Source organism: Zonotrichia albicollis, chromosome 6 (assembly GCF_047830755.1).
Source record: "Zonotrichia albicollis isolate bZonAlb1 chromosome 6, bZonAlb1.hap1, whole genome shotgun sequence".
Classification (NCBI taxonomy): Eukaryota; Metazoa; Chordata; class Aves; order Passeriformes; family Passerellidae; genus Zonotrichia; species Zonotrichia albicollis.
The window spans coordinates 60,456,789-60,483,280 of record NC_133824.1 but is presented as its reverse complement, the minus strand read 5'-3'; the positions used below and the strand labels follow the sequence as shown (position 1 = coordinate 60,483,280).

Below are 26,492 nucleotides of genomic sequence, written 5' to 3'. Positions count from 1 at the left end.
TAGAAATGAAGAAAATGGATTCCAGCACACATCAGCTTCCTCTTTATTCAGTGAAATCAGTACACAGCTTCCAGGTTAAAACTTAACCCCTGGCTGTGGCAGCAACACTTTCTGCTGAGGGACTGAAATCTCAGCTTGGTTTGGGATCAAGGCTGGTGGAAGGATGTGTGTGTTACACTCAGGTCACTGGTAGAAGAAGCCCAGTGAGGTATTTGTTAAAAATATAACAAGTGGTGGTGCTGTAATGCTTCTCCTCAAATCCACAGTCTACACAACTGGCATGTTCCTTATGCACAAATATGTTACAGTCTGGATGGGGAATGCACAAGGAACAAGATGAGAGAAGAGACTGAGCATAAACATGTCAAAAACAAGTAGAAAACATAGGTCTATTAAGATACTGAATAGAAAACTGCATCCTTAAAGGAAATAATATCAATGCCTATTTCAATACATCACCAAGAAAAGGTATTATCTGACTTAGAAATCCTTGTTCTGAGTTAGTTTCTGATATTACAGATCCACTGGTTCTTACACAGCAGGAAAACTTTCCCAGGAAAGAACTGCATGCATCCAACCCTGCCAGAGCTGAGGCAGGGGTGAACACAGCATTAACACACAGGTACCCCCAGAGCATGGCAGAGTGCTCTGGGCAGGGAACAGGCTGGCTGCCACCCCAAAGGTGCCATCCCAGCAGATACAGGGCACGGCACAGCTGGTGGGGTGGGCACCTTGTTATAACAATAAGCAATGAGGTCAGCTCAGGGTAGCAAAGCTCAAAGGTAACAGTTTTACAACCTGGAGGAGACAGGACATACATTAAATGATAGCAACATAAAAATGCTTCAGGTTGCAGTGAGAATTTACAGCCAGAGGACACAGCAGGGATCACCAGAACACAGCCCACTACTGATGCACAGCAGAGCTTGGTGCACCACAGCTGCACCATCAAATGACACAAACCCTTTATCAGATCCACTACCATGGCCACTCTTCCTCTCTCAACACATTCCAGGGTAGCAGGTTGTGTTCCAGATACCCTCTGTGGGCTTCCTCTCCATAGAATTTACATATATTGCATAAAAGTCACTTTTCATTGATCCCCAGAGGGCCCAACGGGAGAAAACACGATGAGGTCACTGAATACTTCAGCTGCTGCAAACTTCTGGGCTTTGGTCTTGACTGGAGTGAAGGGGAGCTCAGAATCCAGCAGTGGCTGTGGGAGGAGCAGAGTGCAGTCAGGGCTGGAGGAACACTTAAACCACAGAGCACTAAAGGACTCTGAGTTCCCCAAAAGCAGTTTTACAAGCTTATTTCCCAAGCATAAAATAAAAAGTGATTACACATGGTCTGTGCTGAAGAAAGACACTCCTTACTCAAGTCAGTAATCTGTATTTTAAAGAGGATTTTTCACAAGAAAACCTACACCCAAATTCTATTAATTGTATTAAATGGGAAAGCTTTTGCACACCTGCTTTTCCCTGCTGAATGTTACTTCCAGCTCTAAATGCTGAGGTGATTAAAAGATTTGGGGCAGACCTAAAAAATTCCAGGAAGAAAAAAAAAAGGCTGTTAATGAATATCTACAAGGAAATTTGTAAGAAACACAACTTAAAGGCTCAATCTGCCAAGAATCAGACAAGGTCCTGCTACAAATGTCTTGATTCATCCTACACTCATCATTGCAGTAAGGAATACCAGTGTGAGCCCAGCAAGGAGACAGCTGGAATGAGGTTTTGTATTTAAAGTTACAGCAATTGCCTAGATAACATCTTTAAGAGTTTAATTTTCTCTGTGCAGCAACTGAGTCTGCAGCAAAGGTGAACAGTCCTGCAACATGCAGCTTGCCTTACTCAAATAAACTTGAAGGTCAACTTACCATATCAAAAGGATTTCTGTCAATGAGTGTCAAATCACTGCAGGAAACATCTGAAAAATAAGTGTATAATTAAAAAAAAATTAGTCTGATGCTGCCAAAGCTGAAAAAACAATATTGTTTTCTGTGTTTATTAAAAGAAGAAATCCAAACTCTAAATTGCATTTATTTCTTTATATTAGCTTTCTCTTTCACATATCCTTCAGAAACTTTCAGTGAAATCCAAGGGCACTGTTTGCTCACGTGCAATGTGTGTTTAAATCACACCAGCTAAGGGAGATTTTTCTAACAGCACCCACAAATCAATCTGATTTTAAAGAGTAATATTCAGATTATTAGACCTGGCTGATGGATCTGTGGCTCTCCAGACTGAGCAGGGTTTGTCTCCTTCTCTGGGCTGCACATGGTGATGTCCTGTCCCTGCTCTGCAGCAGACAGCTCCATCTCTTCCATGCCATCCACTGCTTCTGATTCTCTGCTAGAATCTCCCAGGACCTGAAAAACAGGGATTTTCTCTGTTCCCAGCCATGTCCTTGTTATGTCAGACCAAGTCCACACATCTCACCCACAGATTTTATGGGCAGTTCAGGAGAGATTGAACTGCAGCACTGAGCAAGGCACAGGCAGGCTCAGGGGGAAGGTTGTGACTCAAATCCCAAAAACCCTTTAAAGCCTAAAAATCCCTCTGACAGTATAAGGGAAGTTCTTCCACAGGAAAGAAGGTTTTGAACTTCAAGTGTTATCTGGTGAGTTTTCCTCCAGAAAAACCCATGAGCAGCACTGAAAGGTTTCCCCAGAGAGGAAAATCACCAACTCTCATTTTAACAGAGAAAGGATGTAGTAAAAGCCATAAGAAAAAATTAGTAACCAGGATTTAAAAAAAAATAAATTATATGTAGGGGGATGGGAGGGGAAATGACTGCTGCAGTCATGCACAGATCCAAGCACTGACAAATAAAATTTAAAGACTCCATTTCCAATGGAAGTTACTAAAGGATGATTGACTCCAAAGCACTGACTTTCCCTGGTAGCACAGCATCACCTGAATTAGAGGCTACATTCCTGCTCTTTTAAGGCTACTCAAACACAAACAATGTCACCAAGGCTTCAGACATTTCAGGACATGGATTTCTGACACTTGCATTAGTTCTTTTAACTAATTAAGGAAATTAAGAGCCCAGTGCTGTGCTGTGGAGGATGCTCTGAGGACTGAGTGCTGTTGCTTTTAGTCAGAGTCCATAAATGCATTTAATGCATTATGATATTACATTATTACTGTATTACATATATCACATAATGCATTATTATACTTGAAATGCATTTTAAAAATCCCCACCAGAAAGCAGGAGGTGGTGAACATTGCTTGTCCAAGTGACAAGTGTCCCCCTGCAGCAGCCAGGACCTCCAAACACAGCTCTGAAGAGCAACACAAGGTCCCCAAACTGCAGCAGATCCCAGCTTTGTCCACCCAGAGGTAAAAAGCAATGCCCTGAGGAATGCACAAGATTTCTAAGTGAGGATTTGATCACAAATCCAAGGGCTGGGGTAATCAAAAGAATTTTCCTTTGCTAGTAAAACCAGAGTGTTAAAGCACATCCATGAACAATGCATGACTTACCTTATTTCCCTCTGCTGTGCCAGCAGGCAGACACGTTTCTTCTGCAGCCACAGAAATGCTGGAAGGGAAACCAAAACATTTTCATCCTTCTCAATCATCTTCATCAATCACCTTCTGACTTGTCCAACTAATGTTACAATTTGTTCTGCAGTTTTGCTGCCTTGGTTGGCACTGCTGAGCTACATCAAACTCAAATTTCCTGGGCAAACAAACTTCTACCCCAGCAGCAAAATTTCATTTGGGCAAAGCTCTTTAATATTTGCTTAAGGGAAGGAAAAGTCACAAGCACTTTGCAAACTTTATCACTGCCAAATGGAAAGGTAACATTTAATGGGTTTTAACATCATGTCTTTCAGTTCCAACTCCAAAATGATTTGTACAAGGTTAATTAAAAGCTGCTTTAACATTCCTACCTCTGTTCAAGACTTTCAGGGAGTTTATCCAGGGGGGGAGTTTGTTCAGTGGGAGGTTGGTCCATTTTCAGACTCTGGGCTGGGTGGAGTTTGAGGGCTGATGGGGTTTGTTTTGCAGGTGCATCCTCAGGCTTACAGAGAGGAGAAGAAAGCAGAGATCTGATGGATGATCTTTGATTTGCCAGTTTCCCAGGGGTCCTTGGAAGCAAACCTGGAAAATGTGTAAATATTTCATAAATATTTCATTCTTACACCAGTTTCCAGAAACTGAAGTGAGCTGATCATTACAGTTCTAACCAGAGACACAATTGTTTTCTGCTTGCTGAATCATCTTATACAAATATTAGATGGAAATCTTACATACACTTGCAAAGAGAAATTGAAATTATTAACTTCCATCTTTCAAATCAGGCAATTTTAATAGATTTTTAAAGACACAGATTCACAAATGATGTTTAGAACAGATTCTCTGCTGGAGTTGGCTTAAATCCAGTGTTGCTCAAAGCTTTTCAGAAGTTCCCCCCTACTTACAAGAGGCACATGAAAAAAATTGTTAGTTTTGTCATGAGAAGAGAGATCTGCACCCAAAAAAGGGAATTTAAAATCAAATTATGTACTAGAAATGTGAGAGAAACAGAAGTACTGGAAACACTGGCTGCATATAGGTGTCAATAAGACAAAATGCTGGAAATGAAGTTATATTTTGAGCACCTGAACTATTAAACAGCTTTTATAGCAAACTGGATTATGTTACAATCTGGTTAACCATAAACACAGATTATGAGTGGACTTTATTTGCAGCTTTGAAGACAGCACTGCAAGAGGTTTAATTAAAATATAAAAATCCCAATTCCTGTCCTACAATGAGAGGATGTGAGCTGGCATTAACTTTGCTGAAGAGGTTCATCAGCTGAATCTGAGAATCTCAGATTAGAATTTCATTATTAAATTTATGCTGGGAAAACACGAACCAGCTATTTCACCTCTGCCTAAGCAGGGATTTCATGGTGCCATAACCACTCAAATCAGCACATTCATGTACCCCAGTTCACTTTGGAGCCCTGATGTAATCAGGCACTGGGTGAAACAGTGAAACAGAACAAACAGCACAATTCCTCTCCCCAGTGAAATGGATTCAACTCTTTGGTACTTTCAGATCACAAAAATCACAATTAACCTTCACCTACCTGAAAAGTTTTTCACAGGGCTTTCAATCCTGAAAAATCCTGCTTCAAAAACCACTTTTTCTGTCTCTGGCAGCTTCTCAGCATCTCCCCCCTGCTTCATTTTGTCCCTCATGGCTGCTTTGACAGTGGCCAGGCGGCTCCGGGCAGCAGCTCTGGCAGCAGCTTCCAGCTTGGCCTTGGGCACTGCACCTGGCACTGCCTTCTTCTGCAACGACACAAACCTGGCTCTCACCTGCACTTCTGCTCAGGAGCAGCTGCACATGAGCCTCTGCACAGGGGCTGCTGCCACAGACACAGCCTGGAGCAAAAGGAGGCTCAGAGGGAACCTTGTGGCTCTGCACAGCTCCTGCCAGGAGGGCACAGCCAGGGGGATTCAGGCTCTGCTCCCAGGAACAGAGGAATTGGATTCATTTGTACCACAAGAGGTTTGGATTGGATATCAGGAGAAATATTTTCACTGGAAGGGTTGTCCAGCCTTGCACAGCTGCCCAGGGAAGGGTGGAGTCCCCATCCCTGGTATTACAGTGACTTTAGACAGTCACTGTGGTGAGAGAAGGACGAGAATCTTGTTTCTTGATTAGAAGGCTTGATTTATTGATATATGATATATAATACATTATAACGATACTAAAAAGAAAAAGAAGAGAAGTTGCAGAGAGCTGCTAAGCCAAGAATAGAATAGAAAGAATGAATAACAAAGTTCTGTGTGCAGGGAATCTGTCCCTGAGCTGCTCCTGTGATTGGCCTTTAATGGTACACAAGGAAGATGAGCCAATCACAGGGGCACCTGCTACATTTCACAGCAGCTGATAACAATTGTTTACATTCTTCTTCTGGGGCTCTGCTTCCCAGAAGATGGACAAATCCCAAAGAAAGGATTTCTATGAAAAAATGTCTGCGACACCCTGGAGGGGATTAAAAGCCATGAGATGTGGCACTTGGGGACAGTGGTGGTGGCATTGCCAGTGCTGGGGGAATGGTTAAATTTGGTGACTTTTCCAACCTCAACAATTCTACAATTTTAAGCATCAAGGCCTCTGCCCATCCCCAGCACTTCTTGGGCTGCCATCCAGTTGTCATCACAAACTTACCTTAACAGCATCAATAATTTTTTTTTCCAAATGAATCTGCAGCTCAAAAACCCTCAATAAAACTTTTTTCCTGATAAATTCAGTAAGACTTTGGAAGCACTGGGATGCAGGGACTCCTAGTGGCAGGGACACAGTGTAACTCCAGGCAGTCACTGAAGCCTCTCTTGGCATTCAGTTTTCCAAGGGAAGTTTTGTTTTGTACCACCTGAAGAGTTCTGGCATTTATGGGCAGCTCCCACAGACCACAATCCCTCTGTTTTCCCATGCCTGGAGTTTCTTACCCACCTTCATTTCAATTTTATAATTAGTTAAGCAGTCTCAAGGAACTTAAGAGTTTAGGCAATGCAAATACAATTTGATATTCAGAAACAATTCTATATTTCAAACCAAAGAGTAGATAAAACAATTCACATTACAGCTTGTTTTGCAATAAGCACTAACTTATTTTGGAGAGTGTCAGATCCATTTGTGCTTAGAGAAGCAGCAGTTTAAAGCCACCCATGGTGTTGGCTTAATGGGACACCATTACATTTGAGCACTCCCTGCTCCAAACTGGCACTCACTCCCAAATTCCTGGGTGGTTTATTTCCCAGTTATGTCAGTGGCCCAGATAAATTGTTTTACATCTGAAGAGTAAGTTTACATCCTAAATTTAAGAGATTTGTCTTACTAGCACAGAATCCAATGACTCTAAAAAATACATTGTTAATTCTTAGTTCTAATCTTAGCAGCCAAAAGAGACAACTGGGACTAAACCCACCATAATACAAGAGAGGTGAGGGAGAAGGGAGAAAATTCCTGAGAGGAATTTCACTTAATATTCAATTAATATATATTATATAATATATTATAATAATATATAATATACATTATATATTTTTATATAATATATTTTATCTATTTATAAATAATAAATATTTATAGATATATAAATATATTTATACATAATATATTTGTATATATTTTATAATATATATTATAATAATATATAATATACAATATATATTATATTATAATATATTATTATATAATATAATAATAATTTCACTTAATATTCAATGTATCTAAAGAAGCCATGCAAGATGTGCTTTAGGGGCACATTCATACCTTGACAACTGCTTTGCTTGGGACATCAAGTGGCTGCCACTCATTGCCTTGGAGCTTCACCAGATTATCAAATTTTTTATTCACATCTTCAATCTGTTGGTCACATTTAAGGAAAGCAAAACAATACACTGTAAAATAACCTTTATTCAAACAAGCACAGTCTTCCATCCTGCAGGAAACAGCTCTCAAATACTTCTGAAGGACGAGATCAAACTTTTATACTTTCTGCAGAAAAGTCAAAACCTGTGACTAGGACCATAACAAGTCCATCTCTGCATTTAATTTAATTACTTACAAACTCCTTTGTTGAAAGCTCTTTTGGTAATTCAGATTATATTTCATTGTGAAACTAAAGAGCATCAACAGAGGAAAAGAGATGAAGGTTTTCTATCACCTAAGCTGAGCCCTAAATAGAGTTATTGTCATTTCTGCATTATTCTCATGCTGAAGAATGGGACCCCTACTCTTCAGGTGAGCTTCAGGAATTTTCCAAAAACTGGGAGGTAGACATTGTGACTGTATCCTCACTCCAAAACAGAGTAAGATTTGGCCAAACATAATTATTCCAGAGACAGAAACAACACAAAACAGAACTGGTAAATGAATTATAACTCATAGTATCCCAACTGGAACAATTCACTGTCACCAAGTGTTAAAACAAGAACCTGCATTTTTTACATTAAAGATAAAAAATAAAACCTGAATATTGAAAAAAAAAATCAATACTTGGTTCATAAATAACTCCAATTTTATCCTACTAAGTTAACAAGCAAGTACATACCTGAAAATTGACCATATCCCAAAATCCATCCAGGTCTGTGCATGTTGTTTCTTTTTCACCTCGTTTAAATTCACAATTATCAACCAGGCCTTCAAACTGTTTGAACCTTTCTCCTATGAGCAGCCTTGTCTGACCAACTGTGGAGCGAATCAGGTCTTTAGCTGGCAGCAAGAAGAAAAACACAGGATATCTTGGATAAATAAGTGTTTGAGGAGCCTGGAATTTATTGTCCCACCTATTGCAAACCTGCAATTCAATTCAGATGGAGTTTTCCTGCCCACTGAAATGCTCTGAAGTTGCTTCTTACCAAAAAAAAAAAAAAAAAAAAAAAAAATTCTTTCTCAAGTCTTAAAGATAAGCATTGCTGGAATCATCTGTATTTTCCCAGATAAGAGCACTTATTCCACATTAAAAATTAATCTTATTTTTAAAAAACAGCTTGGTTAAAGTCCCTGCATTTAAATACTGACTGGCAATAGAACAACTATTTTGATGAGCACTTTGTTCACTTTATCAATCACCACCACTGCAAGTGCTACACAAATTTTAGGAATAGGAGATTTTGTATCTTGAGGCAGATCCAACTCTAAACTGTCTCTAGCACAGCTTTGCAGATTATTTTTTGCTGTTTTGCAAACAGCACATGCATGTCCTTCTCTCTGTCCCATTCAGCTCCCAGAACCCCTCAGGTGCCCACTGCAGCTCACTCACCATCCTCTGGAATGTCCAGCTCAAGGTTTCCTTCCCACTGCAGGCACTGGGACAGCAGCCTCTCTGTCTCAGCACAAAGAATGTTTCTGAAAATACAAAGAATAGAAAAAAATTTAGGATTTGGAGAATTTCCTGACTTGTGGTGCCTGTTAATGATAATATCCTTTTGCTCTCAGAGAATCCACAGCCTCTGAGCTGAAGATTAGATTGTTTTATTTTGCCAAGTGGCTGAGGTGCAATTTTTTTTCTACTGCTTTGATCTTTATGATCCTTAGGACAAGGTGTTAGTCTCCAGAATTTTACTTTCCTTGCACTTAGGTGCAAGGCAAACAGGTACAAAAGGTACCTTTTGTACCTTAAGGTATAAAAAAGAAAGCAGGAATATCTGCCTGCTCAGGTCAGAGCTGACAGACACAAATCAGCATTAAATTAAGCTGATCTTTAGAAGAAGTCTCATTTTTCTTATTAAGAATCTTCAAATGAACATCAGGGGAGTGAAACAAGTGAAGGCAAACCTGAAATAGGGCACATCATGCTCCTGCTCTCTTGTATCATCTGACTTCACTGCAAGTGCTGCTGAGACAGGAGTTGTGCTGTTTGATTTCTGGGTGGAAGTGCCCTCATCTGATTCACCTGCTGCAAAGTATGAAAGGAATTTGTTCAGAATCTGGTGATAATTAAAAGCATCAGCATAAAATAAATGTGAACTTCCTACCTCCTCCTTTCAAACTTGTGCTCATTTGCTGTTCTTGAATGCATTTAACAGCAGGTGAAGGCTGACTTTTTAAATTAGACTTTTTATTTTCACTGGATTTTTCAAATATTTTGCTGGAAACAAACAAAAGTACATTTAGTTAAGACACATTGAGAAAGTGACATCAAATATGGGCGAATTTCAAAGAAATGCAGAGTTTAGAAGGCAAACCTCCACAGAACACTAAATAAATAAATAAATCAGTGCTGATGGATACAGGGCAGAGTCTTTCACAGCTGCTACTCAAGCATGGACAGAATAATGGATTATATCCCTATCTGTTCTACTATATGGATTATACCCCTATCTGTTCTACTATATGGATTATACCCCTATCTGTTCTACTATATGGATTATACCCCTATCTGTTCTACTATAGGGATTATATCCCTATCTGTTCTATTATATGGATTATATCCCTATCTGTTCTACTATATGGATTATATCCCTATCTGTTCTATTATATGGATTATACCCCTATCTGTTCTACTATATGGATTATACCCCTATCTGTTCTACTATAGGGATTATATCCCTATCTGTTCTATTATATGGATTATATCCCTATCTGTTCTATTATATGGATTATATCCCTATCTGTTCTACTATATGGATTATACCCCTATCTGTTCTATTATATGGATTATACCCCTATCTGTTCTATTATATGGATTATATCCCTATCTGTTCTATTATATGGATTATACCCCTATCTGTTCTACTATATGGATTATATCCCTATCTGTTATACTACATGGATTATATCCCTATCTGCTATATTCTATGGATTACATCCATACCTGTTATATTATATGGATTATATTCATATCTATTATTATATCCATATAAATTCACCCATTTCTGCTGTTGTGTTAAGTCCATATTTAAACAATGATAGAAACCATAAAGCCAGGTGTTACAATACCACAAAACTTTGTTACAATGTGAATCTTTCTATAGAAAGATGATTTTTTGCATCCCCACAGAAGTTCACTTATTTTAGGCCCCATCAGAAGGAAGACTCTTACATTGGAGATTTTGAAAAATTCCAGACAGCACTGGGTGTCAAAAAAGCATTTGCCCTTGAAGGAGACATGGGTGTCACAGTGTAGGTTGCCAATCCACTCAGAGGCTGAAACACAAAGTTTTGAGGAGCAAAGGAGCGTGTTCTGGGTCTCCTTGGAGAAAAATTGGTGTTTTCTACTGAGCCTTGCTCTTGCTGAAGTTCTACTGGCATTGAGTGCTTGGAATCAGCAGCAGAACTTTTCAGCTCTGGTTCCACTGCAGCATTTGTTTCCACTTCATGTTCAGAAGAAATGATCTGTAACAGCATAGATAGACAAATCAAATCATCAAATCATGTGTTTGCAATAGGCATGGGCTGAATTATAACAGGAGTGTCTGACAGCCACCAGGAAGGGAACAGCCTAAGGTAAATCAGCTCCTAAACCAGCACACCTGGACACAAGTGATGAGTTACCAACAAATCCAACCATTTTGGACACCTGCAAATCATTCTAGAGACAGAAGTAACACTTCACTAACAAAGAATGCAACAATCCACTCCAGGGGCTAAAGCAGAACACCCTACCAACCAAAACAATAATTAAAATTGACAAATGCTTGCTCCCTCTGCTAGAAATAAAAGCTTTAAGGTGATAAAATCCTCAAGAGCAGAATTACTGGCTCCAAATCCAACTAGGACTGCTGAATAACCATAGTTCATGCACATACTCCAATCCAAAGACTGAAAACCAAACTGGAACAGGCTGATAGCTGAGGAATGCAACCCAAGTGCAGTTAGCACCACAGAATGCCATTAAAAGAGGAAAACCAAATTAAACAATAATTCACATTCTTAGGAGATGAGTGACCAGATAGTCACACAGAACACATTTCTGAGCTACCCAATTGAGATTGTTAGCTCAAGCCAGCCAGAAAAACTTTGGGTGTTTCTCAAGAAAATATGCATCTTCAACCCACTGGAAGTCTTGTTATACTTCAGTCACCTCTGCTAGGAATGTAAACCTTGAATTTTGCTTTTAGCCAACATTTCCACTGAGCTGCCTGTGGTTAGCAACTGGCAGGGACTCTGCCTGTGAAGAGGTGCTTGTCCAAGGCAGAGAGAAGTGCTCCCACCTCCTGTTTGGGTGTGGTTGCACAATCTCAAACACTCCAGAGCACAGCTCAGTTACAGGAACAAGGTGGAGATGGGAGGGATGAGAGGGAAGAGTGGAGCAAAAGAAGGAAAAAATCATGGAGAGCTGTTGTACAGAAATGCATAAAAAATCCTGGAAGTGATGACACCAAGATCCACAATGAATGCTTTCAGCTGTAAATCATGCAGAGAATAGCGTTCTACTTTGCAGGGAACAACATTTCCAGCTTTATTTTTTGGTGGTTTAAAACCTAAAATTTAGGTTTTTATTAAAACTCTAAATATTAAAATGTGTTTATTTCTTAGCTTCTATAGTCTTATATTGTTACCTGAGCAGGAAAAGGATCCATTCAGAACACACTTCAAAAATTTACAGCTGCTAGATTAAACCAGCAAAGCAATTTCTTTTTTGACTCATGAAAACATCAGATATGTCATGCAAGAACTTCTTGTCTATTTTAAATCATTGTCCAGATCCTGATTAGTAATCAGATCATTCACCATCCATGCTGGGGTTCTTGGGGTTGTCCTGTGAGGGGCCAGCAGTTGGACAGGGATGATCCTTGTGGGTCTCCTCCAAGTCACAGCATTCTGTGATTCTATATGAGCACTAAATTTGATCTTAATTTTTAAAATATGGCAGTATAAATACATACAAGTCCTTCCCAAATTCTAGCTTATTACTGAAATTACTGCTTTTATGTTTGAGCACTTCAGCTACAATGACACAGTTATTGGCTCTTAAATGAGTTTTACTGCTTTTCTATTTCAACTATTACATGACCTACCTTTATGGGTTCAGGTTTTACTGCTTTCTTCTGCTTTCCTGTTGTGTTTGCTGCCTTTCTCTGTGACTGGTTACCTACAAAAACAGACCCAGAGGTCAAAAAGGCATCTGATTCATGTAATCTTTCACCAAAACACTGCCATAAAAATCCAGTTGCTAAAGATAGGGATAGACTGTTTTATTTCTTGGGTGGGAGGTGGCTACAGGGAAGAAACAGCATTGCAGAGGTTCATTCAAAAGAAAGCCTGGCCTAGGAATTAACAGACTAACAACAGATGTATCATCAAGAAAACAGATTCATTAAGCCATTAATCTTTACATCTTGCCAAGTAGTAAAAATAAAAGTCACCTTATTTCCTAAAAGGTTGGAGAGAGAGCGTCAAGCCAATTTGAGTTTAGATTTTTAATTTCAATATGGCTTAGGAATTCTGTTGGTGAACTGAATTCCAGTAAACAGGCAAACAGAGACAGAGAAATTCCTCACCTGAAGAACAAAGGCTCTCATCTCTTCCAGAGATGCTCCTGCTCACACACTTAATAATTATATGGCCATAAACAGCCAAAGTGTCAATCTCTACCAGCACTGGCTTTGTTCTCTGAGTTTGTAATTACCATGTGGACATGGATGCTCCACACTGCTGGGTGTTGTGGGAAGTGTTGGTTTCAACACGTTGATGCAGAGCTCCAGACAAGAGTCTGGGTGATGCAGCACTCAGGCCTTTTCTTAGATGATAATTTGGCAAGATTTAAATGCAGTCTAAGGTAGAGCTGAGCTACACAGCCCTGCCTCACTCACCAGCAGCAGCAGCAGTTGGTTTCAGCACCTGCCTGGCTGCAGCAGCAGCTGCTCTGGTGACTCTCCCACTTGGGGCTGGCTGGGCTGCAGGCTGCAACACTGCAAGAGAGATTAACCCAGAGATTCCAAGTTCAATGAGGAGCAGCACTCAAGTAATAACAAAGTTTCCATTTTGCAGAAATCAGAGGAATGCACCAGCAGTTATCAGTTGCATGGGTTTGCCAGAATGAGCAGGGTTGGGTCAGTTCAGGGCACAGCCAGGCCCTGATGCAGGCAATGCACTGAGGGATCCTGACTGGAGGTGCTTTCACTGCACAGCTCCATCTGTGTTTGATGCCATGCACAAACTCCCTTATCATAACATTAATAATTACTCCTTTACCATAACATTAATAAGGAATGCTCCCCACAGCTCCCTGCATGCAGAGTCAAGGCCCTCTCTGCTTTACAGATGAAGTTTTTTTAGATTAATATCTTTGCCATGGTTATTTGCACAGCTGGAAGCAAACCATTGGTGTAACAAAGTGATGCCCTGGCCATTATATGAAAGATTTCCAAGGTCAGAATTTAATGCAATCTAACAAAGTACTCTTAAGACTAATTTGCTCTGAAATATTTTATAAAACATGACAAGTTCATGCACTGTATCACCCATCATCATCATCATTTTCATCTTTGTATTTTAGCACTGTTTCTATCAGGCTTTTAAAATGACAGCACTTTCCTGCACAGATAAATTTCATGGGAGCTCTTTATTCCTTTTCCTTTATTCCTCTTTATCCCTGCCTGTCTGAAATCCCCACTTGGTAACTGTTCATGCTATTCCTGTCTTTATTGTCAAGCTGTGATTCTGTACAAGCTAGAATGAAAAGATGGGAAAAAAAATCGCTGGGTAAATAATTACAACATTGGATTTATCAAATATTCACTTCCCAAACATTTTTATATTGGTGTTTCAAAGAATCACAGAGTGGTTTGGGTTGGAAGGGACCTTAAGGATCACTTCATTCCAGGGAAGTTTAAGTACATATAATGCATATCCTTGATTCAGCACAAAAGAAATAATCAATTTCAGAAAGAAATAATCAATGGATGACCATTTTGCAAAAATTAAACATTTTAATTGTTACATCAAACACTAATAATACATCTTTTCAGTATTCACCAAGGGCACTACTGAAATTAAATAAAGGTCTGCAGCTTGCTAATTTGATTAGATTAATGATGTGGAAGTCATTTCACTCTGAATTACTGAATATCTTGCATTAACATCAACATTCCACATGACTTGGTTGTATCCACTTAAGGATCTCACTGAGCTATGAAGAAGAGTTTCTGACCCAAGGCATTCAAATCCCTTAAAGGTGGCACAGGTTGTTTATTTTTAATCTCTGTTTTCTCAAGAAATACCTGTAATTGTGGCACAGAGTGAGAATTACCTGTGACATCCTTCCTGAGGCAAACCTCAGTGAGCTGCAGGAGCTGAGGCATTGGGCAGTTGTGCATTTGCCTACTGACCTGTTTCTTTTCCCTCTCCCAAGGGGAATAATCAGGAACCAGGACTGTCAGCACCCTGCATTCCCTTTCCCCAGCCTATGGAGGCAACAAGCTCCTGTGAGCCCTGGAGCCACACACTTGGTAATTCACCAGCTGCTGCCCTTGGTAGGAATGGCCATCTTAAACCTCCTCCTTCCTTCCTACACCCAAAAATGTGCTGTGGATCTTCAGGTGCCATCAGGGGCAGCTCCCTGTTCCCCACTCCATGGAAGTGCTCATGGAGGGGAGAACTTGCACAGCACCAACAGCACCTGCACAACCCCCTGGAATTGCTTAGAACAGAAACCAAAATCAGTGCATTGTGCTCCTTTTTTTTCAGGAGAGAAAAACATTCAGTGGAAGTTTGAAAGCAAAGGGGAATAAAAAAAATCAAAACCCAAATCAGGGGCTGGATCTCCTCCACACAATGCTGGAAGAGCTGCTCCACCTGAATTGTGAATATCTTGGCCTTCACCCTGCATCTTGCATTCCACTTTTCAGAAACTGATTAAAAATACCAATTAATGATGAGTACAAAAAACTCCACTGCAGTTCATAGGTCATATTTTCCCTGCTTTACATTTAAGTGATTAAGGGAGGTTAATTAATGAGCATCTCCAATAATCATATTTGAACTGATCATGCTAGTAATTACAGAATCGTTAGTAATTCCAGAATTGTTAGTAATTCCATGGCATTACAGAAAGCCATAAAGAAAACAGTGGGAATACATCTCTACTATCTGTGTCCTACAAGCAGCAGCCTCAGTGAGCTGCAGGAGCTGAGGCATTGGGCAGTTGTGCATTTGCCTCCTGACCTGTTTCTTTTCCCTCTCCCAAGGGGAATAATCAGGAACCAGCACTGTCAGGACCCTGCATTCCCTTTCCCCAGCCTATGGAGGCAACAAGCTCCTGTGAGCCCTGGAGCCACACACTTGATAATCCACCAGCTGCTGCCCTTGGTAGGAATGGCCATCTTAAACCTCCTCCTTCCTTCCTACACCCAAAAATGTGCTGTGGATCTTTCCCCCCAAAATACCCAACTTTCAGGTTCAGCTGTATTTCCATACCTTTCTCCTTTTCAGCCCCTTTGGCTGCACTCATCTGTTTGTGTCCTGCCTGTGTAGAGTGCACACTCTGCCCGTGGGCACTGACCTAGGAGAAAACAAACAAGTTTTTTGTGAAGTATCAGATTTCCAGAAAATCAGCAGCCCAATTTCTTTCCTCAATTATCTATCCTAGATTACAGTAAAGAAAAAAGTCAAATAATTTGGCACAGAGGGACTTTAAAAAGTAGAGAGACATTAAGGACAACTTAAAATAGATTGGTTTAGGGATATGTTATTGTGCATTATCCAACTAGTTAATAAACTGTCAGAAAAAAAGTGAACAAAAATATTTAAGCAACAGTTTAAATATCTTGAAAAACTTGATTGACAAACAGATCCAAAAAACCTGGGCTCTTTTCTGCTTGTACTGATCTAATCAAACTTGTAAAGATACTACCCTGAGTCTGAAATTTCCTCCCTTTCTCTAAATTTATTCACTGAAGTTATAGATACATAAAAAACAAACCGTAGAGGACTTAGGTGCAGTTGGTATCATGGTTTTTTCTTCTTGGAGCTTGGCTTTTGACCGAGTAATCCTTCCAGAGAAAGCAGGAGCTGCCTGGAAATATCCCCAAGGAAATGAGGGTTAATAAACTCCTTTTTCCCTTTGTCACTGAGACTGAGCAAAAGCATAAATGTGAAAAACATGTCTGTGCAAAATGCATCAAGTGTGAAAGCTTTGACTAAATATGAACAAGTTACTGGTTCTAAAATAACAGAGCTCTTTCATTTGTGGATGAATCATTCCAATTTTTGAACTGAACATAATCACAAATACAAAAATCCACATATCATTAGTACTATTTCCAGCTTTGTTTAGAAAAGAGAACGAGCCCAATTACTCCCTGATCATAACATGAATAAAGCATTTACAAAATAAGCAGTTTATTTGAAATAACACACACATGTTATACAAAAACATCAATTTCAACGGCGTACACAGACGCAATTAATTGAGATATGAAATATTTTCTCACTGTTACCTTCTCTCTTGGTTTTGCCACTGCAGGTTCCTGAGCAGCAAGAAACCCAGGTGCAGCTGGTCTGTAGAGCCCAACCTTGAACACTCCTTTCTTGGCTCTCTCCCTCTGCTCCTGCAGTTTGCGAAGCTCCTTCTCCTCCTTGTAGCGCTGCAGCATCTCCCTGCGCTCCTTCATCCTCCTGCTGCCTGCGCCCGGGGCTGCCCCTGCAGCACACAGGCACCAAAGGTGGCTTAGGAAATCATCAACATGCTTTTGGAGCCAACAAGAAGTCAGAAATTTCCAATCAACTTTGCCAAGGTAGAAGAGGAACTGACTGGAATCTCTAAATTGTTTTAACCGTTCCCACTAAAAGGGAATTCAATGGTAAATTTCAGCTTACAAATAGAATTCTCCAAATATCCACCTGAGGATTATTAGAAACTCACTCCCATTTCACAGGCTTGCAAGGTCACTGGTAGAAAAATTAACATCTCATCTTCTTATTTGCTTTATTTGTATCAGTTTCTCTATTCAAACACTTCATTGAAAACTCAGCTTTATACACCAAAGTCTGACTCAGGCTGAGAATAAATGAGGCAGAAGTTATATGAAAGAATAAAACCTTAAGATGTTGCCAAATTTGAATTATGTCTACCTGAAAGATTAATATCCACTTAAAGTTGAAATGTATGAAATATAATCAAGACAAATTTATTACATTTCATATTTTATAATATTACATATAGACTGAACTCCTATTACTACCCTCCAATAATCTTCTGCTATCAAAATACTAAAGGTGAAAGTATTTCTAAAAATTTGTTAACATTTTTAGGTATTAACTTCATTTCTTAGACCACAAGCATCCAGGAGAGCCAGGGGGCAGAATTCACCATATATGCAGGTTCTGTTTTCTGAGAGGAAAAGAAGTTGTCCAAAACCAGCTATTTTCAAAATGCAATCATATAATGCATTTATGCATTAATAATTTTATATATAGTATAAAATTGCCCATTGCTAAGCACACTTTAAGGACATGAACAGGCATGTGTATCAGATGGTATTTTAGACTGTAGTTTTTCTCATCTTAAAGGACAAAACAATCATAAATGCATTTCTATTGAATATTAATAACAAAATGCATTCTTCCTTTAGCTGCTGCAGACAAACCAGAGCAAAGCTTCATTCACACCACAAAGGTACAGCTGTATTAAGATTTTATTGTCTTGATTTTAACACCTGGAAAGGCTGATAGTGTTTTAAATCTTCAACTTTTTTGTCAAATTGAAATGTTGACTGTTATTAGGTTTCTGTGATAACGCTACTAAACCTACTTATCATTTTTAACACTTTAAAAAAAAAAATCTATAGCAATTCTTTACTTACTCTGTTTCCCATTGCTGGTCTCTTGAGAGCACAAGTCCCTGGTTTCCTTGAGCTCAGAAATTCCCCTGTCCTTGGAGAGCTGAACGTTGCCATCTGCCAGCCCCAGCTGCCGGCCCTTTTCGAAGAGCTTGTGCCTGTTCTCCTTCTGCAGGATGGATTTCCTGCGGGCAAGCTTGGTCCTGAGGGCTTCTGTACTCAAATCCTTCTTGTATCTACTGGCAAACTGGGAAGTAGCAGCCATCCTGATGACCTTAGACAACAAGCAAAACACTGTCATGATTTGTTTTCCATTTTTGTTATGAGCAAAGCCTTGAATTCTTTATTTCTGTACATGACCAGAGAAAACTCAAATGGCAATTTCAGCAACGACTCTTTCAGCAATTTCTCAATATTTTTATTCATTCCAGGGACCAGTTTGGGTGTTGAGTGTCACCAAGTGTGGCACAGAATTAGGAGGGGACACTGCCTCCATGGCTGGGATTGGCTGGGCTGCTTTCTCCCCAGCTGTTTTCCACATTAAGGAGATGAGCAAGTAAATGACAGAGCTGTAGGACAATACTTGGAAGCAACATTCCATTTAGATCAGCCCTATCTGATAGCAAGGAATTTTGCCATCAGAACCAGGATGTTTCCAGGATGCAACTGCAATAAAGAGTGGTTATTTCAAGCAGAATTTTCCCCATCTTTTTGAATTTGAGGAAGCCTTAAGCCAATTGCCAGCTGGTTTGCACTTGCTGTGCTAACAGTGCCTAAAGGGGGTCCAGGAGAGGGCCTGGAATGACAGGACAAGGGGAATGGATGTAAACAGAAAGGGCAGGGTTAGATGGGATATTGGGAAGAAATTCTTCTCTGTGAGGGTGGTGAGGCCCTGGCACAGGGTGCCCAGAGAAGCTGCTGTAGCTGCCCCATCCCTGGAAGTGTTCCAGGCCAGGCTGGATGGGGTTTGGAGCACCTGGGATAGTGGGAGGTGTCCCTGCCATGGCAGGGGATGGGAACAAGATGAGCTTTAATGTCCCTTCCTACCCAAACCATTCTGGGATTCTGTTATCCCCTGCATCTCCACTGAAACCTGGCTTGTCAAGGGTTTTCCACCTCAGCCATGACACATCTCATCTCCCACCACTTACAGAAAACAGCTTCACAGTAAGCAGGAAAGTGAGCTTTTACAGTAAGGGTGACAGAGCTACACTATGTGATGGTGCTCACAGGGGTCTGAGCATGAGGGAAGAGATGAGGATCTGACTCCATGTTTCAGAAAGCTGATTTATTATTTTATGATATATATCATATTAAAACTATACTAAAAGAATAGAAGAAAGGATTTCATCATAAGGCTGGCTAAGAATAGAATCTGAAATAATCATAACAAAAGCTTCTGTCTCAGAGTCCAAGCCAGCTGACTGTGATTGGCCATTAATTAGAAACAACCACATGAGACCAATCACAGATGCCCCTGTTGCATTCCACAGCAGCAGATAATCAATGTTTACATTTTGTTCCTGAGGCCTTTCAGCTTCTCAGGAGGAAAAATCCTAAGGAAAGGATTTTCCATAAAGATGTCTGCAACAAAACTAAACACCCAACAGTTATTAATTCATTGGCAATTGAGTCATTTACTGAAGCTCTCCATTTCAGGACAGCATGCTCTGGTCAAACTGAAGGAACCTCAGTGAACTGAACAGCCTTGACAATGGCTAAAGGTTTAAATTTCTTAAAGTCCATCCCCTCCCCATCTGTGTGCCACCAAAAGCCAAAAACTCAACCAGCAGCCCAGCTGGAAAACCCAAATGTTAGAAGAAAAAAAAGCAGCAAAATAGAAATAATGCAGAAATAAAGTGGATTTATTTATGGGAAAAGCAGTCAAGGAGAGAAGCTGAGCTGTTGGAAGAAGGAATTCAGCCCAAGCCTGTTCAGATGCCATCAGGGGCAGCTCCCTGTTCCCCACTCCATGGAAGTGCTCATGGAGGGGAGAACTTGCACAGCACCAACAGCACCTGCACAACCCCCTGGAATTGCTTAGAACAGAAACCAAAACTGCTTGGACAGAAACCAAAATCAGTGCATTGTGCTCCTTTTTTTTCATGAGAGAAAAATATTCAGTGGAAGTTTGAAAGCAAAGGGGAATAAAAAATTCAAAACCCAAATCAGGGGCTGGATCTCCTCCACACAATCCTGGAAGAGCTGCTCCACCTGAATTGTGAATATCTTGGGCTTCACCCTGCATCTTGCATTCCACTTTTCAGAAACTGATTAAAAATACCAATTAATGATGAGTACAAAAAACTCCACTGCAGTTCATAGGTCATATTTGCCCTGTTTTACATTTAAGTGATTAAGGGAGGTTAATTAATGAGCATCTCCAATAATCATATTTGAACTGATCCTGCTAGTAATTACAGAATTGTTAGTAATTACAGAATTGTTAGTAATTCCATGGCATTACAGAAAGCCATAAAGAAAACAGTGGGAATACAGCTCTACTATCTGTGTCCTAGAAGCAGCAGCCTTTTGAGCCCAGTGGATGATAAATATTCCTCAAAGCTGCAATTTAGTCTCTACACTCATCCTTTTTCAGGACAAAGTTCCTAAATTACCCTTTAAGAACAGCAAGGTTACCAGTGATTTCTGTGGGCTCATTAAAAATGTGTATCATACTCAATATCCCAAAGATGTGATCAAAACAAAAATACCTGTCTGCTCTTCTTCCCAGGTTACTGTTCCCGTGGAGTATCTTGCCCAAACAGGAGCCTAGAAGATGAATTGGTATTTAAATTGACATAAACTCAAGTAAAGACTCTTAGCAAGAAAGGGACAGAGGGCTGACACAAAGGATGTGTGACTGGCTAACATATAGTACCAAAAATTAAAGCTGATCATTCATTTTGATAAATAGCAGCAGAGGAAAAGAGACAGTTTCGACCAATTAGAAGAACCAAAGAGCAACATGAACATGAAAACATTTTAGGCTGAGCAATGAGAAAACAGAGCAGGAACAGCAAGTATTGCTATTTTTAAAGCGGTGTCCTGTGTTGAATATATGATGCTTTTATCCCCAATTGTCTCAGTGTGTTTTATGCTGAATAATAAGTTCTGCACTTCTAAGACATGTTCCAGAGAATGAAGGGGGGGAGAGAAAAAGTGTGAAGTTTGTTTTCACACACTGCACTCACTCCTCTGCATTCCTGCTCCTGTGTTGTCTGCGGATGGACAGACAGCGGGACAGAGCTCTCTTTTGCTTTTAGTTACTTTAGCTAGCTGAAGCAACAAAGTTCCCTAGACTGCAGTTTTTTCCCTTTTCTTTAGACTTCTTGAAACCTGCTCTGGACTGAACACCCAGGGGAGCACCGGCCTGCGACATTGCCAGCACTGAACAAACTGATCAAAGACTGAGTGAGTTCAGCTGCAACCCGGGCAGGGGGCTTTTCTCAGTTGGTCATCTCTTTTAGAGCAGCAAAGAGTTTTATTGTTTAATAAACAGGGGTTTTTTTTCACTTTTTTTAAGAAAGTAGTTTCTCCCGGACCGGTTAAAAGCAGGGGCCGATTGAACCTGTTTTCCTACAAAAACCCCTTTAAAAATCCTCTCCTAAATTTGCTCTGAGCCAAAACAAATACAAGCGGGTGGAGACTGAGTAAAACGTGAACTCAACGGTTCCGAGCCGGGCCCCGGGGCCCAGCCCAGACCCGGCCGTGCGGGGCCAGCCCAGGACGGTTCCTCAGCCCCATCCCCGCCAGCGCTTCGGCAGTTCCCACCGCAACTCAGCGAAGAGCACCGCTGCCCGCCCACCGCCAGGCGAGACCCCCAGGCCGGGACCCTTACGGAGCACACTGCCGGGGAGCCACGGCCCCTCCGACCCCTCAAAACCCCTCCAGGCTCCCAAACCCCGCCGCGGGACCCCCGGGCCCCCCATTACCTGCCCCGGCCCCGCGCGCTGCGCAACCCCCTCCGCGCGCCGCCCCGCCTCGCTTTCAAATCTCACCCGCCAACGCTCATTGGCCAGCGCGGATGCCCGGCTCCCATTGGCTTCACTGGGGAGGTGATTGACAGCGTCGGAACCCCAAAGCGGGCTGCTTATTGGTGGCTCCATGGCCTCTCTTAATTTCCATTGGCTGCTTGTAGACTTTTCCCCGCCTATTTTTGCCGCTCATTGGCTGGCGGAGTGAGGGAGGTGAAGCTGCTGAGGGCGCGGAGGCGCGGCTTGCCCTTGGCGTCCCGCGGGGTGCGGGGGCGCTAAGATGGCGGCGGGGTTCGCCTGTGCCTGAGGGATATCTGTGTCTGGGGCTCTGCAAAGCCCTCAGTGCCACCGGGACTCAGGGACAGTGATGAGTCCTCCCACCACGCGCAGAACCCCAGAACGGAGAGAGCTGGAAGGGACACAGTGGCTCATTTGGTCCCAGCTCCCTGCTGCAGCAGGGACGTCCCAGAGCACAGGATTGTGCCCAAACAGCTCTGGAATGTCCCAGTGAGGGAGGCTCCACACCCTCTCTGGTCTCTGCTCAGGCCTCAGTCACTGCACAGGGAAGTTCTTCCTCACGTTCAGGTGCAACTTGTGGGCATCAGCTCCTGCTCGTTGCTCTGGTGCCATTGCTGGGCCCCTGGAGCAGAGCCTGCCCTGTCACTGAGCCCTTTCTGCAGGCAGGGACAGACAGGGATCGGGCCCCTCTGGAGGGATCCAGCCCTGCTCCCTCAGCCTCTCCTGGGCAGGGAGACGCTCCAGTCCCGCTGTCGGCCTCCCTGCACCCGCTCCAGGAGCTCCACATCTCTCCTGAACCGAGGAGCCCACAAGGTTTGTGTCCACACCTGAACACCCGCATTGTGCCACGTCCTGAGGAGCCCATCCCGGGTCTTCACAGATCTTAAAGAACCATAAACACATCATTAAAGTGATTTTTATTAGCAACCCTTTATTCCCTGCCATGCCCGCACCGCACCCACCCCGCTGTTTGCTGGGGTGAATTGCGTTTAACACAATTCTCAGCTACTGGAGAGTTCTGTGTTCGTTTCTAAGTTACAACTTGGGAGATTCAAATGCTGACGGGGGAACCATCCGCTTGGTGGCGCTGCCAAAATGGGGACGACGCTTGGAGAAGGAGGAAAAAAAAGTGTTTGGAAACGAGAAACTGCTGAATAGCAGGAGTGTGGTCAGCGGCAGCAGGCTGAAAATGCGGGATCCCCTCTGGCGTTACACAAATATATCAGTAATTTTGTATATAAAGGCGATTTTAAGACAGCAATAAATGGATTAAGCAGCACAACAAGAACACAGAGCTGTTCCCCATGGCAAGGATCAGAGTGAGTGGCTCTGGGCATCCCAGATTGGAGCAGTCGGGGAAAAGTCACCCCATTTCTGCACAGACTGACAAAGGGCACAGCAAAGGTCACAAATATTGACCATCCAGCCTAATCCTACAGTCATTTATTTGCTAGAGATAATAAAAGACCAGCATGGAGGTTATTGAGTGCTGCCAAAGTGATGGTTTGAAAAAGATCCAATTAAACAGAACCACGGGAGCTCAGATCTGTGGGGTGCACTGAGTCCAATCCAATGCAGTCCTCGGGCTTTGCTGATTTTTTTTTTTTTTTTTACTCCACTTTTTCTCCTATGGCAATGGAATTTGAGGACATCAGCAATTCTACCTTATATCAGGATATAGTCCAGTGATGTGAGCCATGCTGAAACACAAGTCTTAGGGAGAAGTGGGCTTAGGAGTGTCATAATTTCCACCAAAAATTGGAGGTTTTTCCCTTACTGCATACCTGAATATGCTGAAACAAGACTTGTTTGCTCCTTGCAGCATCTGGACTGGCACCTTTGCTCATTTCCACTCTTGTGGGTTTCCATACAGAATTTGGGAAGCTTTGCTACAGCCTGGGCTTAATCTCAGGAGCTCAAGTAACAACAGGAGTGATAACACAGCCGTGGAGCCTTGAGGAACCTGAGCACCTGCCCTGGCTTTGCTGTGCACCTCTGCAGGTGTCACCTGAGCCAGGCAGGTTACAGCCAGAGTGGGTTTCCTTAAAGTGCTGCACAGACACCTTCCACTGACACTATTTAGGTCACCACAAGGGCCTCAGTGTGTTTGACTAATGCCAAGACTTTAAAGTGTTGCAACATCACTCAAATTAGGTGTTTTCCAGCCAAATTCCTGATTGCTACTGATTGTTATGGTGCTAAGAGAAATAAACATATTACCATTTCATAGAAATAAACAAGGGATGGGAATTTCTAAACTCATTATCCTGTGCACATATCGGCCAAGCCTGAAAGCTTAAACTCCTTGTTCTCATACAGACCTGATGATTTTATGATAATATCCCACTTTAGCCATAGAGTTTTGAGAACCAATTTGAATTTCTTTATTTCTTGGCAATAGAACTGTCATTATCCCATACATTTGGTACTGAGGAGACCATGATGTGGCAATCTGCTAATTTGCTCTTTCTGCTCTTCATTCCTTCACATGGAATATTGTTCTTTGTGAAGGTGATTCTCCCCACCCTTGCACAAATCAAGTGCAATATGGAGTGTGGAGGGAAATTAATCTTCAAATTTAGGCCTGAAATAATTACATTTTCTGATCATGTTTTGGTGAAAGTACAGGTAAATGGAGTTATAAAGCTGTACCCCACAGCCACTTGCCTGCAGTCAAAGAAAATCCTCTGTAGGCAAAATAAGACACTGCAGAGGGCACAGGTTGCCAAATTCAATTGATAACCCTTCAATCAGGGATTGAACAGCAAATTCATGATGATGCACTGGCTGCTCTTCCCACTTCTGCTCAGGCTTTTCACCTGAAGTGGTTGCTAGTTTAAAAACCAGAACAAATTCTAGGAGCTGAAAACAGAAGTGAAATTCCTGTCTTTGAGCACGGGGAACACAGTTAAGGCTCTTGCTCTGTTCTGTGGGGTTTATTTTACTCTGCAGCCCATTTTCACCGGGAATGTGGGGAAGCCACCCCCAGTGCCTCAGCCTGTCACCTCCTGGGAGGAGGGCATGGTCCAAGATAGAGAAAGATGGTTGGACTCTCACCTGGATGAGCCTGGAGAGTGTCTTCCCTTTCCTGGCTGTTTCTCCACCACCCAGGTCAGCAGAGACAAAAAATAACATCAATTACAACCTTGACACCCACAGTGTTAAACAGAAATTATTATTGCTCCAGTCCTTCAAAGTGCTCTGACAGATTCCCAAACCCCAATGTGGGCCTGGGATCCTGAGCTGATGGAAACACCTCCAGGGCTCTGCAGAGTTGTTGAGTTTGCTGGGGTCTCCAGGATGAGGTGAGAGATGAGAATTTGACTCTATGTTCTTAGAAGGCTGAATATTCCTTTCCTTTCCCTTTCCCCTTTCCCCTTTCCCCTTTCTCCTTTCCTTTCCTTTCCTTTCCTTTCCTTTCCTTTCCTTTCCTTTCCTTTCCTTTCCTTTCCTTTCCTTTCCTTTCCTTTCCTTTCCTTTCCTTTCCTTTCCTTTCCTTTCCTTTCCTTTCCTTTCCTTTCCTTTCCTTTCCATTCCATTATTACTATACTAAAGAATAGAGAAGGATACAGACAGAAGGCTTAACAAGAATAAATAATAAAAATTCCTGACTGACTCTTCAGAGTCCAACACACAGCTGATGGTGGTTGGTCATTAATTTAAAACAATTCACATATTTGGATAAATAATCTCCAGGCTGCTTTTCAGAGTAGCAAACACAGGAGAAGCTGAGGCTTCTCAGCTTCCCAGGTGAAAATCTTGGGCAAAGAGGATTTTTCAGAAAATATAACAATGACACAAAGTGATCTAATGCACCCCTCATTTGATGTTTCCTGCTCTCTGCTGCCAGGTGGGAGTTTCCACTTGCCCTTGGGAAGTGTCTCTCTCTGGACTATAAATAGAAGGACAAGGTACCTGACTCTGGGGATTCTGTTGCACTCTGGCAGCTGATACCCAAAAGCTGGATGTTGTAGCACATTTGTAAGCTCCCAGCTTTCACAAAAATGCAAATCAGCAATGTCAGCATGCAAAGTGCACTCGGGAACACAGCCTGAGTGGTTTTATCTCAGCATATCTGTACATCCTCTGTTATTTACGGGCTGTTCACACCAAATGTTCCCTCACAAACCTGCTCCAGCACTGCAGGTGAAAGCATCCTCAGCTGCCTTCTTTCTTCAAAGCCCAAGGCTGTGTTCTTAAGGACATCACACTTCTTTCCAAACAGACTCAACTTTTCTTAGTTTTCTCTG

At 41.8% G+C, this 26,492-nt stretch overlaps 1 protein-coding gene across 2 annotated transcripts; it reads right to left on the bottom strand.

Moving 5' to 3' along the window:
- Window positions 1-39: 39 nt before the first annotated feature.
- DLGAP5 (DLG associated protein 5) lies at window positions 40-22,248 on the bottom strand. Of its 2 annotated transcripts, XM_074544037.1 has the most exons (21): window positions 22,183-22,248; window positions 20,962-21,019; window positions 18,272-18,521; window positions 16,907-17,109; window positions 16,390-16,482; window positions 15,885-15,969; window positions 13,280-13,378; window positions 12,485-12,558; window positions 10,567-10,859; window positions 9,500-9,612; window positions 9,300-9,420; window positions 8,785-8,870; window positions 8,074-8,234; window positions 7,293-7,385; window positions 5,095-5,299; window positions 3,908-4,118; window positions 3,495-3,552; window positions 2,218-2,371; window positions 1,880-1,929; window positions 1,472-1,539; window positions 1,080-1,216 (listed from the first exon to the last, which is right to left on the bottom strand). In XM_074544037.1, the coding sequence occupies exons 3-20, from the start codon at window positions 18,510-18,512 to the stop codon at window positions 1,504-1,506; spliced, it is 2,376 nt and encodes a 791-aa protein (XP_074400138.1). In that variant the 5' UTR covers window positions 18,513-18,521; window positions 20,962-21,019; window positions 22,183-22,248; the 3' UTR covers window positions 1,080-1,216; window positions 1,472-1,503. The 2 variants fall into 2 exon arrangements, with proteins under 2 accessions (XP_074400137.1, XP_074400138.1); XM_074544036.1 differs by lacking the exon at window positions 1,472-1,539 and having other exon boundaries at window positions 40-1,216.
- Window positions 22,249-26,492: the final 4,244 nt, after the last annotated feature.